This window comes from Primulina eburnea, chromosome 3, assembly GCF_022965805.1.
Source record: "Primulina eburnea isolate SZY01 chromosome 3, ASM2296580v1, whole genome shotgun sequence".
NCBI classification, from domain to species: domain Eukaryota; kingdom Viridiplantae; phylum Streptophyta; class Magnoliopsida; order Lamiales; family Gesneriaceae; genus Primulina; species Primulina eburnea.
This window is the reverse complement of record NC_133103.1, coordinates 620,041-633,222: the sequence shown is the minus strand read 5'-3', so window position 1 is coordinate 633,222 and position 13,182 is coordinate 620,041. Positions and strand designations below refer to the sequence as shown.

Below are 13,182 nucleotides of genomic sequence, written 5' to 3'. Positions count from 1 at the left end.
AGTAAACTAAGCGAAAATGTGCATCTCAACATATATAGCAATAAATCATCTAATATTAGAATAATAACCCCAATATCTCATTCCAACTGCATAACAAATCACAAGCAAAAACATACAAAGACCAAAATTCCCCTTGGTAAGACAACATTACACAAAAAATTAGCCTTTGAGGACCCAAAATCGCCAATTTAAACGACTTGACCTTGCCATTCCTTATTCAGAGCTACACATTTACAATTTCATTCTGCACATCTCCAAGATATCGATTGCTGTAGCAATCTTCGAATCTACAGACTCCGCAGCTGTGCTTCTGACTGTCATCCATCCGTGAATGTGTTGGTGCACAAGTCATTGCCCGCTTTGTGTTCTACTTTAGTTTCTGCAATATATAAGTCAGATATTCAAAACACTGCATTTTAAGGTAATCACAATCTTATAATTCTCAACAAAAAAGTAGATATCAATGTGCACGGCACTGGTTCACCAAAGGTTTCAGAAAATAAGAAGACAAGGGATCACCTTTGAACCAGTGCCTCGAGATGAGTTCTTTGAAATAGCAATTCAATTTGGTTAATACAAGCTTTTCTTGTTCCGCATATAATGAGCTAAGGCCATTCATGGATGATGACTGTTCCATTGGCGTTCTCGCGTTAGAACTTGAGATGTGATGTGGAAAGTCATCTGTCATAAATGATGTATCTTGTTCATCACACATTAATGCAAGTGTAGTTGGAGAAAATGGTCTTCGGTTATCAATAGCAGAGCCAGCTGATTCCCCCGACGAAGTTCTAACTCCATCTTCTTGATTTCCGTCTAAATTACGGTTATCTTTATGGTCTATGTGCGATGAAACAACATAGATTTTGGCCTCATTCACACCCTCATCATTTGTAATCGTTGTCTTTTCTTCTGAATAAGCAAGTACATTTTTTTTTAATCTTATCTTACAAAAATAATGGATGTGGCCCATGGCCATTATCTACCTGTAAATGTCCTTGCTGCTTCTGCTGAATCTTTAATTAAGAGTGCGCAGAGATCTTTCACATGATGTGATTGGATCATGCCAGCCAAAGAAGACCTTCAATCAGAGGGATAAAGGATAAGTGTTTATAAAGCAAAGAAACGTATGCGGATACCGGCAAATCATAAATTAGGAAGTATTCCAAGCAAATACACAAAAACATGAAAAACATCAAAGTTTTACCTATAAAAGGTGGGCCCTAAAGTTGTTGCAGAGTCAGGTTTAGACAGGTGAATAGATGATAACGGGGGATAAGATGCATCAGATGCCAAGCGAGTTTCCTATTTACAGAAGAAACAAAATTTTATGTAGACTTTAAACAAGTGTTTGACAGTTTTTTCTTAATCAGCAGCATGAACTGAGGTGCGGCAACATTGGAAACTAGACAAGTGCTTCACCAATTTAAGAACACAAAACGAAGAAACAAACTGCCAAAACAAATTATAATTTCTAACGAAATATGAAGTTCCATTAACTATTTAATAGGCACCTGAGAAAATTGTCGAAGCCTGCTAGTCAATTGATCATTAAGAGTGACCCGAAAGAGCATTCTCTGATTTTTACTCTTCTTGGATGGTGGAGTTCTAATGGCTGCATTGGTCACCTGTTGGATGACTGTCGCAGAGTTTGCTGGAATTCCGTGAAAAAGAGCTTTCCTTTCTTCACTCCCATCAAAATTTTTGCAGTCCATGCATTTGCATTTGTCTGAGCACAGAATATTGGCCTGGAAGCACTCACAGTACTTCTTCAGGCACCCGGACTTCTTACAATTGCATCCTTTGTAGTGTTCAACCTAGATTTTCCTTGAGTCGGTTAAAAGTATGCAATTACAAAACATCACCATATATCAAATATAACTAAAATAAAAGTTTTAGTTCCTAGTAGAACACAATCGGGATAAGAAAAATCGTTGCTTCAGTAGGATTTAAAATTTGGTAATATGGATGCCAAAGCATAAGGAAAATCAAAGAATTAAATTGTGGTCTAAAAAGCAGTCAGAAATTATCAGAAAATCATGTTAAGTGCCCGTACATCCGAGGCTCCATGTGGACTGATAGCTATCTTCGGCATGAAGGCGTTAGGATTTCTCTCTAGTATGGCATAAATTGATGCCTTCCTGTTGGCCTCATATTCTATTTTATTATGACAGCCGATACAACTACATCCATCGCAGTAGATCCCAGAGGTAAAGCATTCGCAGTACCTGTTGGTCATTACAGCAAGCTTAACCAAGATCAGTAAACCACTAGGCACTACATGAAGAGGATTTGCACAAAATCAATTCAACGAGTAAAAGGCAGAACAGAAATTTATTGCACAGCAGAGTTAAATAAAACTTAGTGTATGTTCTTCAATCAACCAAACTAATGCAAGGACCATTAGACCAGAAACAGGTTTAGAAATAAAGTTTTGCATTTTTTTCCCTCAATCTGACATACTATGTTTGTCCAAAACTGCTTATCTAGTTAGACAAGTTGACTACTTCTCCAATTAGAAAAACTTTTTTTCCCAAAACATTTCTGCAAAAAACTGCGCATCTTCCAATTACCCAGCTGCAGGCATCAACAGGCCAAAAATGAGGTAGTTACTTTATCTGTTTATCACAATCAAATGTTCAATGATTTCATCTTTTCCTACCAAGGGATCCATGAGGTTCGTAAATTGGGATTCACTGAAATGGTTGTACCGAACAGCAAAAAATATTATGAAGTTGCCTTCGTTAAGGAGATGTTAATCAATTAGAGAAATGTACTTACATCTTCAAGCATCTAGAATTTTTACAGTTGCAATGTTTCTGCTTCTTCGGAGTGCAATCCTTCATATCTAGATGACACAACACACGAGTTTTTGGGGACTCTGCGTTCCTGAATATCACCAGTGTTAGTAATCACTAATATCATCTCTTACAACTAAGATATAAAGGCTTGTTACATCTAAGCCGCTCTATATAAATTTCTCGAGCACGAGGAACTGACAAAAAAATGCAACACAACCAGAAAATAAAGCGAATTTTGAAATGAAAATGACTATCATCCGTAACTGTCCCTTTCTGTAATTGAACTCTAAACCCATCTTTCAGTACTTTTACGATACCGTTTCACGTCAATACCTCTATCCAAATATATTTCGAACCATTGCAGATTGGAACCGTATGGCTCAGTTTCTGCTACAGAAAAGTATGACAGTACACTTAAACCGTTAAACATATAAACACATACTCTACCCTTTACATTATCAAATATTCATTCACAGCTAAATTAATATTTAACTAAACTTTCACTACTGAAATTGATTGGAATTCTAATCAATTCAAAGTCCCCATCAAAAATCATCCAAAAATCTTTCTTTTCTACCTTCTCAATTCAAACTTCAACACAAAAGTATTAAAATCACTAACTCGTGGAAAGATTATTTAAGCAATAGAACATATTGGGCAGCATTTGAGTTGCCTTTGTGGAGTAAATTAGTGACTAAATAATGGTTGGTAGAAGCTTGCACATGTATTCACATACAAAATTTTTGGATTCATTCTACTATAAATAGATAAACTTTTCCTCGTTGTAAACCATCCCAAAACAACAAGCTCAATCATAAAGAAAGTCTTGTGAGTTTAAGGCAACTGCTTTGGGATCTGAATTTGGTGGGTTGTATTTGAGAGTTTGAATGTTTTTTTTTAATGTGTATTCACAATCTTTTACAATATTGAAATAAATTACAAGGTGCAATATTTATCCTGGACCTAAAACCAACAGTGTTACGCCTTAAACGCATACAAATCTCGAGGATGAGATTAATGTTTTTAATGCTGTAACATATCCCAAAGTTTTTGTTTTGATGATACCAAAACTTGGATTAAAAATGTACTAATGTTTTATATTGAGGCATGCAGGAAATTAAGAACAAGGTTACGTTCGGAAGATCCGAAATTTGGTTCGGACGTTCAGAAATTGTGCAAATCAGAAGCAAAATAGAAGCTGTTCGGAAGCTGCGAGGAGCAAGTTCGGACGTTCCGAAGACTGGATCGGACGTTCCGAACACAAGCAATCAAATCACTTTAATCCGGAGACAAATTGATCTGACTGTTGATTGAATAGATTTCGGACGCTACGATGGACATGATCGGAAGCTACGAAGTGTTGAAGATTTCAAATCTCCGGAAACGCGGGAAAGTTCGGACGGTACGAACTGGAGTTCGGACCTTCCGAAGTTGGTCATACACTGTCTGAAAGAATCGTTCGGAAGAAACGGAGTTTGATCGGTCCCTCCGAAGCATATGTTCGGACCCTACGAAGTCAAGAACGGAAGATCCGAAGTCATTCCAGAATTACGGAAATTGATTTCAATCACATCGGAAGTTCCGAAGCATAAACAGAAGATCTGAACCTTGACGTCCAAGACTAGTATAAATAGGCCTTTGAGGATGCATTCTCAATCATCCCACTCCACTCTCTCTTGTCTCTTACAAAGCTTTCTACTATCTCTTGTGTGCGTTGATTAAAAGAATTGTAATATCAAAAGAGTTGTAGAAAAAGAGTGAAAGTAATACTCTCGAGTGGGTTGTAAAGTTCGTGGCTATCCTTGGAGCCCTCAAGGCCAAGTAGACGCATCGAGGCGTGGTTGTAAAAGCTAGCTTGGAGCTCCTAAAGCCAAGTCGTCATAGTGATACCTCGATCCTCATCGAGAAGGGGAGACGTAGACGATTCTTCGTCGAACTTCCATAAACATCTCTATCCCTCTTTACTTTACGCATTTACTTTACTACGCATTTATTTTACGCACTTACTTTACGCATTCATTTTTATTTGTGATTGTCCCTCAAGTCTTCCGCTTGCAATTTTTGCAAACTCGTTTTAAAAACGCTAAAGGGCCTTAAAGAACCTATTCACCCCCCCTTTAGGTTCTTCAAGTGGTATCAGAGCCAGATTTTTCAAAATCTTTTAAATGGCCAATCTAGCAAGCGAGTATGCCCAAGGACAATCCACAAATCGTCCCCCTCTTTTCAATGGTACTAATTACGGATATTGGAAGAATAGAATATCTCTATACATCCAATCCGTCGATTACGACCTTTGGAAAATAACGGTGAAAGGTCCCTATATCCCCATGAAAACGGTGGATGATAAGGAAATTCCTAAGGGAATGGATGACTTCACCAAGGACGATATGAAACTTATCTCTCAAAATGCTAAAGCTATGAATATTCTTCATTGTTCCCTAGATATGAATGAATACAACCGAATCTCGGCTTGCACCTCCGCCAAAGAGATTTGGGACAAATTGGAGATTTGCCACGAGGGAACCAATCAAGTCAAAGAAACGAAGATAGATCTTCTCCAACTCAAGTACGAGACCTTTGAGATGGAACCCAAGGAGGATATCGACACCATGTTCCGGCGGCTCACTCAAATCATCAATGAGCTTGCCCAACTTGGTGAGAACTACCCAACTAAACAAGTGTGGAGGAGAGCCCTTCGAGCACTACCGGCGGAATGGGATGCAAAGCGCACGGCTATCATTGAATCCAACAAGGGAGATGCGGCATCCTACGACCTTGATCAACTTCATGGGACCCTAAAGACCCATGAACTTGAAGTATCTACCCGGAAGGAGACAAAGAAAGATGACGACAAAGTAAAGGCGAAAGGGATCGCCTTGACCAGTCAACTTGAAGATAGCGACGATGAAGAAATGGCACTCCTCACTAGAAAGTTCAAAAGATTCATGCGGAGTTCCAACTTCAACAAGAAGGACAAAAAGATTGAGAAGGAAGTGACCTGCTACAACTGTCAACAAAAGGGTCACTATGCAAACGAGTGTCCCTCCAAGAAGAAGGCCGGCAAAGACAAGAAGAAGGCCCTTCTAGCCACGTGGAGCGACAGCGACAACGAAGAGGAGTCTACCCTATGCTTCATGGCGAAGGAAGATCATCTGACCGACTCGGATGACGACGAGGTACCCTCTTACAATGAATTACTCTCCGCTTACACTAGTATGTACAATAAGGCTAAGTCACTTAGAAATGAGAATAAGCAACTTAAAACTGAACTAGAAGCTAGGATGCATGACAACACTAAGCTCAAGACAAACCTAAGAGACTTAGAGAAAGCCTTCAACAAGTTCAATGTGAGTAGCGGTAAACTAGAAAACCTCTTGAGCATGCAAAGGTGTAACTTCGACAAAGGAGGTCTAGTATATGAAAAGAAATCAGTCAACTTCGCTAGTCTTATCGCAAAGGCAAAACCAAGAACACCACCAACATGCACTTACTGTTGTAAGATAGGCCACATAAGACCTAAATGCAAGAAACTTAGACACCAACACAACAAGAATAGTTATTGGAAATGGATCCCCAAATCCCCAACAACTACTAACCTCAAAGGACCCAAAGAAACGGGTACCAACTATCAAACTGTATCTCAATCTTGTAGGGACAAAGGGGAGACAAGTCATCGAGCACTTGGTATCTTGACAGTGGATGCTCTCGACACATGACGGGAGAAAAGAAGCTGCTACAATCCATTCGACCAAAAGAAAAGGGATCGGTGACCTTTGGAGACAACAGCAAAGGGATCATAGAAGGCATCGGCTCAATAGGTATATCTAACTCTACTATTATTGATGATGTACTTCTTGTGAAAGGACTTAAACATAACCTCCTAAGCATTAGTCAATTGTGCGATAGGGGTTATGAAGTCAAATTCACACCACACGATTGCACTGTATCACTCACAACTGACAAATCCATTAGTTTCAAAGGTTATAGAAGTGAAAATGTTTACAAGGTCGATTTAAAGATTTCATCTTTTTCAAAAATAAAAAGCCTTGTAACATTAAATGTTGATGACAACATTCTTTGACATAGACGACTTGGTCATGTTGGGATGAGCACCATAGAAAAACTTTTAAAACTTGACCTAGTTTCCGGAATGCCAAAGCTGAATTTAAAATTAGATTCTTTTTGTGATGCTTGTCAACTTGGTAAACACACAAAGGAATCTTTCAAAAATAAAACTTTTGTATCCACTTCTACGCCCCTTGAATTACTTCACCTAGATTTATGTGGTCCCTCGAGGACAACTAGTCTAGGAGGTAAATCCTATGCTTTTGTCATTGTGGATGATTTTTCACGTTTTACTTGGACATTGTTTTTAGCCCACAAAAGTGATGCCTTTGATCATTTCAAAATTTTTGTCAAAAAGGTTGAAAATGAGAAAAATCTGTTGATCAAACAAATCCGTAGTGACCACGGAACGGAATTTCAAAATGAAAATTTTTCAATTTTTTGTCAAAGCAAAGGCATTGGTCACAATTTTTCTTGTCCTAGAACTCCTCAACAAAACGGTGTCGTTGAGAGGAAGAATAGGACCCTAGTAGAGATTGCAAGGACCATGCTATGTGAGCATTCTCTACCAAAATATTTTTGGGCTGAAGCGATGAGTTCTGCTTGTTACATCATCAATCGCGTATCAATAAGGCCAATTCTCAAGAAAACTCCATACGAACTATGGAGAGGGAGAAAGCCTAACATTTCTTACTTCCGCGCTTTTGGATCAAAATGCTTCATCCACAACAATGGTAAGGACAACCTGGGTAAGTTCGATGCTAAATCGGACAAAGGTATCTTTCTTGGTTACTCTACTTCTAGCAAAGCATATAGAGTCTTTAATAAACGCACTTTACTAGTTGAAGAATCTATTCATGTCATATTTGATGAAACTAACCCTTGCTTGCCTAGACCTGTTGTTTCTGATGATGATGATGATATAGATATCCTTGGCGAAAAGTTGGAGTCCACAAGCCTAGAGGATGTTCCTAAAGATCAGGAGGACGCACCTCTTCCGAAGGAGTGGACTACGCACAAGGATCATCCCATGGACCTCATCATTGGTAGCCCATCGAAGGGAGTATCTACTCGCTCTTCTAATATGTGCAATTATCTTGCTTTTCTTTCTCACATAGAGCCTAAGAACATAGAAGAAGCTTTACTTGATGATTCTTGGATTATTGCTATGCAAGATGAACTAAATGAATTTAGAAGGAATAAAGTTTGGAATCTTGTACCTAGACCCACTGATAGACCTGTCATAGGAACTAAATGGGTATTTAGGAACAAGTTAGATGAGCATGGTACAATCACTAGAAATAAAGCTAGGCTAGTAGCTAAAGGATATAGTCAAGAAGAGGGAATTGATTATGATGAGACTTATGCCCCTGTTGCTAGACTAGAATCCATTCGCATGCTACTTGCTTTTGCTTGCTCTAGAGACTTTAAATTGTTTCAAATGGATGTTAAAAGTGCTTTTCTTAATGGTGATTTGAAAGAAGAAGTGTATGTTGAGCAACCTGTTGGTTTTGAAGATGTGCACTTATCTGATTATGTGTATAAACTTGACAAGGCTTTGTATGGTTTGAAACAAGCTCCTAGAGCTTGGTATGAGAAATTGTCTACTTTCTTGCTGTCTAATGGTTTTTGTAGGGGTAAAGTTGATATTACCTTGTTTACCTTGACTAAAGATAATGATTTGCTAATAGTACAAATATATGCTAAGGAATCACACTTATTCGCCTTAAAACGCATTTTCAAATATCTTTCAAATACTCCAAATCTCGGATTATGGTATTCTAAGAACTCATTTTTCGATTTAAAAGCTTACTGTGATGCCGACTTTGGAGGATATAAGGTGGATAGAAAGAGCACTAGTGGTACTTGTTTCTTTTTGGGAAATTGCTTGGTGTCATGGTTTTCTAAAAAGCAAAACTGTGTTGCACTTTCAACGACCGAGGCCGAGTATATGGCTGCCGGTAGTTGTTGTGCACAAATTCTTTGGATGAAGTATCAATTACTCGACTATGGTGTTACTTTTTCAAAAATTCCAATCTTTTGTGATAATACAAGCACCATATGTCTAACAAAGAATCCAGTTCAACATTCTCGTACTAAACATATTGACATTCGACATCATTTTATTCGTGATCACATTGAGCAAAATGATGTTGAACTTCACTATGTTGACACCAAGAATCAAATTGCTGATATTTTTACAAAACCACTAGATGAATCTACTTTTACTCGTTTGCGTGGTGAACTTGGCATGATTGAGTTGTAAACATTGGTCAAATACTCTCGTACATATTTGTTAAATTGAGGGGGAATATTATTAATGTGAGCATTATAATGTCGGATAATACAAATTAATTGTATTTATCCATAATTATGGCTCAACATTCATTTATGTGTTAAATATTTTAAATTTTAGGTGTTCCTCATCTTGGCTCCTTCGGAATCACCGTTCCTTATTCGGATGCTTCGTTTCACTTCGGATCCACCGAACGTGTTCGGATCGTCCGAGGATGCGGATTCTTAGTTTATGTTTTTGTTATTTTTGTTTATTTTATCTTTATGCATCATTGTATAAAAGACTTGCATTTATTAGTGGATATTTTACCTGTTTATTTGTCTCTCTTTATGCTTATGTCTTTTTGATTATCGCAAAAAGGGGGAGAATTTATTTGGTTAAAATTGCTATTAATTCAACCTCTTAGACTTGTTATTTGATTAAGGGGGAGTCATTTAATAACCATTAGATTATGTTGATTATTGTTTCTCAATTTTTAACCAAGTTTTGTGATCATCAAAAAGGGGGAGATTGTTACGCCTTAAACGCATACAAATCTCGAGGATGAGATTAATGTTTTTAATGCTGTAACATATCCCAAAGTTTTTGTTTTGATGATACCAAAACTTGGATTAAAAATGTACTAATGTTTTATATTGAGGCATGCAGGAAATTAAGAACAAGGTTACGTTCGGAAGATCCGAAATTTGGTTCGGACGTTCCGAAATTGTGCAAATCAGAAGCAAAATAGAAGCTGTTCGGAAGCTGCGAGGAGCAAGTTCGGACGTTCCGAAGACTGGATCGGACGTTCCGAACACAAGCAATCAAATCACTTTAATCCGGAGACAAATTGATCTGACTGTTGATTGAGTAGATTTCGGACGCTACGATGGACATGATCGGAAGCTACGAAGTGTTGAAGATTTCAAATCTCCGGAAACGCGGGAAAGTTCGGACGGTACGAACTGGAGTTCGGACCTTCCGAAGTTGGTCATACACTGTCTGAAAGAATCGTTCGGAAGAAACGGAGTTTGATCGGTCCCTCCGAAGCATATGTTCGGACCCTACGAAGTCAAGAACGGAAGATCCGAAGTCATTCCAGAATTACGGAAATTGATTTCAATCACATCGGAAGTTCCGAAGCATAAACAGAAGATCCGAACCTTGGCGTCCAAGACTAGTATAAATAGGCCTTTGAGGATGCATTCTCAATCATCCCACTCCACTCTCTCTTGTCTCTTACAAAGCTTTCTATTATCTCTTGTGTGCGTTGATTAAAAGAATTGTAATATCAAAAGAGTTGTAGAAAAAGAGTGAAAGTAATACTCTCGAGTGGGTTGTAAAGTTCGTGGCTATCCTTGGAGCCCTCAAGGCCAAGTAGACGCATCGAGGCGTGGTTGTAAAAGCTAGCTTGGAGCTCCTAAAGCCAAGTCGTCATAGTGATACCTCGATCCTCATCGAGAAGGGGAGACGTAGACGATTCTTCGTCGAACTTCCATAAACATCTCTATCCCTCTTTACTTTACGCATTTACTTTACTACGCATTTATTTTACGCACTTACTTTACGCATTCATTTTTATTTGTGATTGTCCCTCAAGTCTTCCGCTTGCAATTTTTGTAAACTCGTTTTAAAAACGCTAAAGGGCCTTAAAGAACCTATTCACCCCCCCCTTTAGGTTCTTCAAACAGTCATATCAGAGCTGGGGTCGTTTAGAAACTCTCAGTATGCATTTGGATTGCAGCTTTATCTCATCTTCTACACGAGAAAAGATTCTTTTAATTATGGAGAAGGTAGAAGAGATCCAAAGTCACGGTTTATTGCTGATTTCTTTCATCATGCCAATAATTCGGTGTGTGCCATAGAAAGGTGATTATGGTGGATATTGCTCTCGTTGTAGAAAACACTGAGAAATAAAGCACTACCTACTCAAACCTGATTACGAGCTACTGTTGGGGGTTAATAACATAATCCCACCAAGAAAGGCCAAGGCATTGATGAAATGGAAAGCCAAAGCTGGCATAGCCATGTAGCCATTGTTTGCTGCCATAACAAATTTGTTGTGGTGGATTTAAAATTTCAACACGCAAAAGGAACTTGGGATTCACTTTCGACCTTTTTTTAAAGACACCAAGAGTTTGAGATGGTAAGACATAAATAAACTTTTTCTAAGCTCAATTATGGAAAATTCTTGAGCAGAAAATATAGTTGTATGCTGGGTTGTGAGAGTAGACTCAATTGTTTGAGTTCTCAATTTGGTGTGCTGTATTTCAAAGTTTTATATTTTTTTTGTCGAAGACTCAATGCGTATTCACCATCTTCCAAATAATAAAATAAAATACGATATGCCTCGTTTATCCTGGACGAAATTATAACTAAAATGTACAGACAATTAACATCAAAAAATAAGTTGCAAGGACTCACTGCAATGGCTGCAGGGCAGACTTAGGTAAAGAAACCAGCTTCACTGGGTGAGCCCGAGGTAACAAAATAGGCAGCGATTTCTTTTGTCTCCCGGTAGAAGCAATTTCGCGTGGTGGTGATTTGGACTGAGACCTTATCCGCTTCGGTCCCGAAGAACGTATTTTTGTCTGTGCCACCTGCTGCGGCAATCGAGAACTTGCATGAAATTGCCGCGATGGCGCCAAGGCAAGCAACTTCGACTGTAACTGAGCCTGCGGATGCTCTGGCAGAATCGAATTCCCCTTGCCATTAGCGTTTGTTGTTGCAGAAGCTTTACAACTGGCCGCAAAATCCAACTGCCTGGCCACTGCCGCCGTTTCACTCTGCTCCATCACCCAAGTTTCTTCAATTTTCTTCTCCAAAACAAAGATACTGTATATTTAATCGCATGCAGTAAAACTAAAAAGCAAAACGAATCTGCAGTTTCCGGGGTAAATAAATTGGATAAATCTTCTGGTTTCCAGAATTTGATGATCTCTCGCTCATGAAAAATCGAATTCTTTTCTTCTTCCACGCAAAATTTTTAAATTAGTTCGATTTCCCTGAAATCTCGAGAGATCCAAAACTCAATACATCATATATGGGTCAAGATTTTGCTGATGACCCTCAGATTTTGAGGGGTTTTTAGAGAGAGAAATTTTCGCAGAATTTTGAGTCATACATATTTATATATACTCCCTCCCCAACTCTTTTGAAATTCAATTTTCGAAAATGTGACGGTTAGATGAGAATAGGATTTGGTCGTACGGCTGATATTGAAATTGTTGATCATACGGTTACAGTTTGAAAAAGGAGTCGGGTGCAGATTTTCAGTCGTTAGATTCAGAAAGAATTATCTCTCTTCCCTTATTTGATCTTTCCATTTGAAAATGGTGAATACGGATAAACTAAAATCAAATGACCGAACTGATTTAACTTAGAGTAGGTCTCATGTGAGACCGTCTCACGGATCTCAATCTGTGAGACGGGTCAACCCTACTCATACTCACCATAAAAAATAGTACTCTTAGCATAAAAAGCAATACTATTTCATGGATTACCCATATAAAGATCCGTCTCACAAAATTTGACCCGTGAGACCGTCTCACACAAGTTTTTGCCTTTAACTTAATACTCATTATTTCATAAAACAACTTTCAATTCAAAATATCAGACTTTTGTTTTGATTTTGTCATATTAATTCATAAAGCATTATTTGGTGCAAATGAGAACGAATTAATTTATTAGATATCTTTGTTTCATCTAACATTTTATTGAAATTCTATATGAGATTAAGTTTATAAATCAATATTTATTTATTTAACATTTTATATCATTCATCGTCTTATTTCAAAAACTCAATTATTCCTAATAATTTTAGTACTAGTGCCAGTTCTTTGTTTTTTAAGGACATCGGTCATAAGTTCCAATAATTTTGGTTAATTTTTTTTTTAAAAAAATTAAAACTAAATATTCATCGTTCATTTCATAATACCACATGCTAATTATTATTATCATATTTAGAATTTCTTCAGTCTTATCCTGTATATACTTGACATCATCCGGACGAAGAAAAAATCTATCCAACTATTCGAATTTTTG

General features: G+C 37.9%; 1 protein-coding gene across 2 annotated transcripts; it reads right to left on the bottom strand.

Annotated features, from left to right (window-relative positions):
* Positions 1-15: 15 nt before the first annotated feature.
* LOC140825038 (protein tesmin/TSO1-like CXC 7) lies at positions 16-12,238 on the bottom strand. Of its 2 annotated transcripts, none has more exons than XM_073186513.1 (8): positions 11,563-12,238; positions 2,779-2,886; positions 2,054-2,225; positions 1,512-1,814; positions 1,205-1,302; positions 984-1,078; positions 520-906; positions 16-379 (listed from the first exon to the last, which is right to left on the bottom strand). In XM_073186513.1, the coding sequence occupies exons 1-8, from the start codon at positions 11,931-11,933 to the stop codon at positions 318-320; spliced, it is 1,596 nt and encodes a 531-aa protein (XP_073042614.1). In that variant the 5' UTR covers positions 11,934-12,238; the 3' UTR covers positions 16-317. The 2 variants fall into 2 exon arrangements, with proteins under 2 accessions (XP_073042614.1, XP_073042613.1); XM_073186512.1 differs by having other exon boundaries at positions 18-379; positions 520-909.
* Between the last annotated feature and the right edge of the window lie 944 nt (positions 12,239-13,182).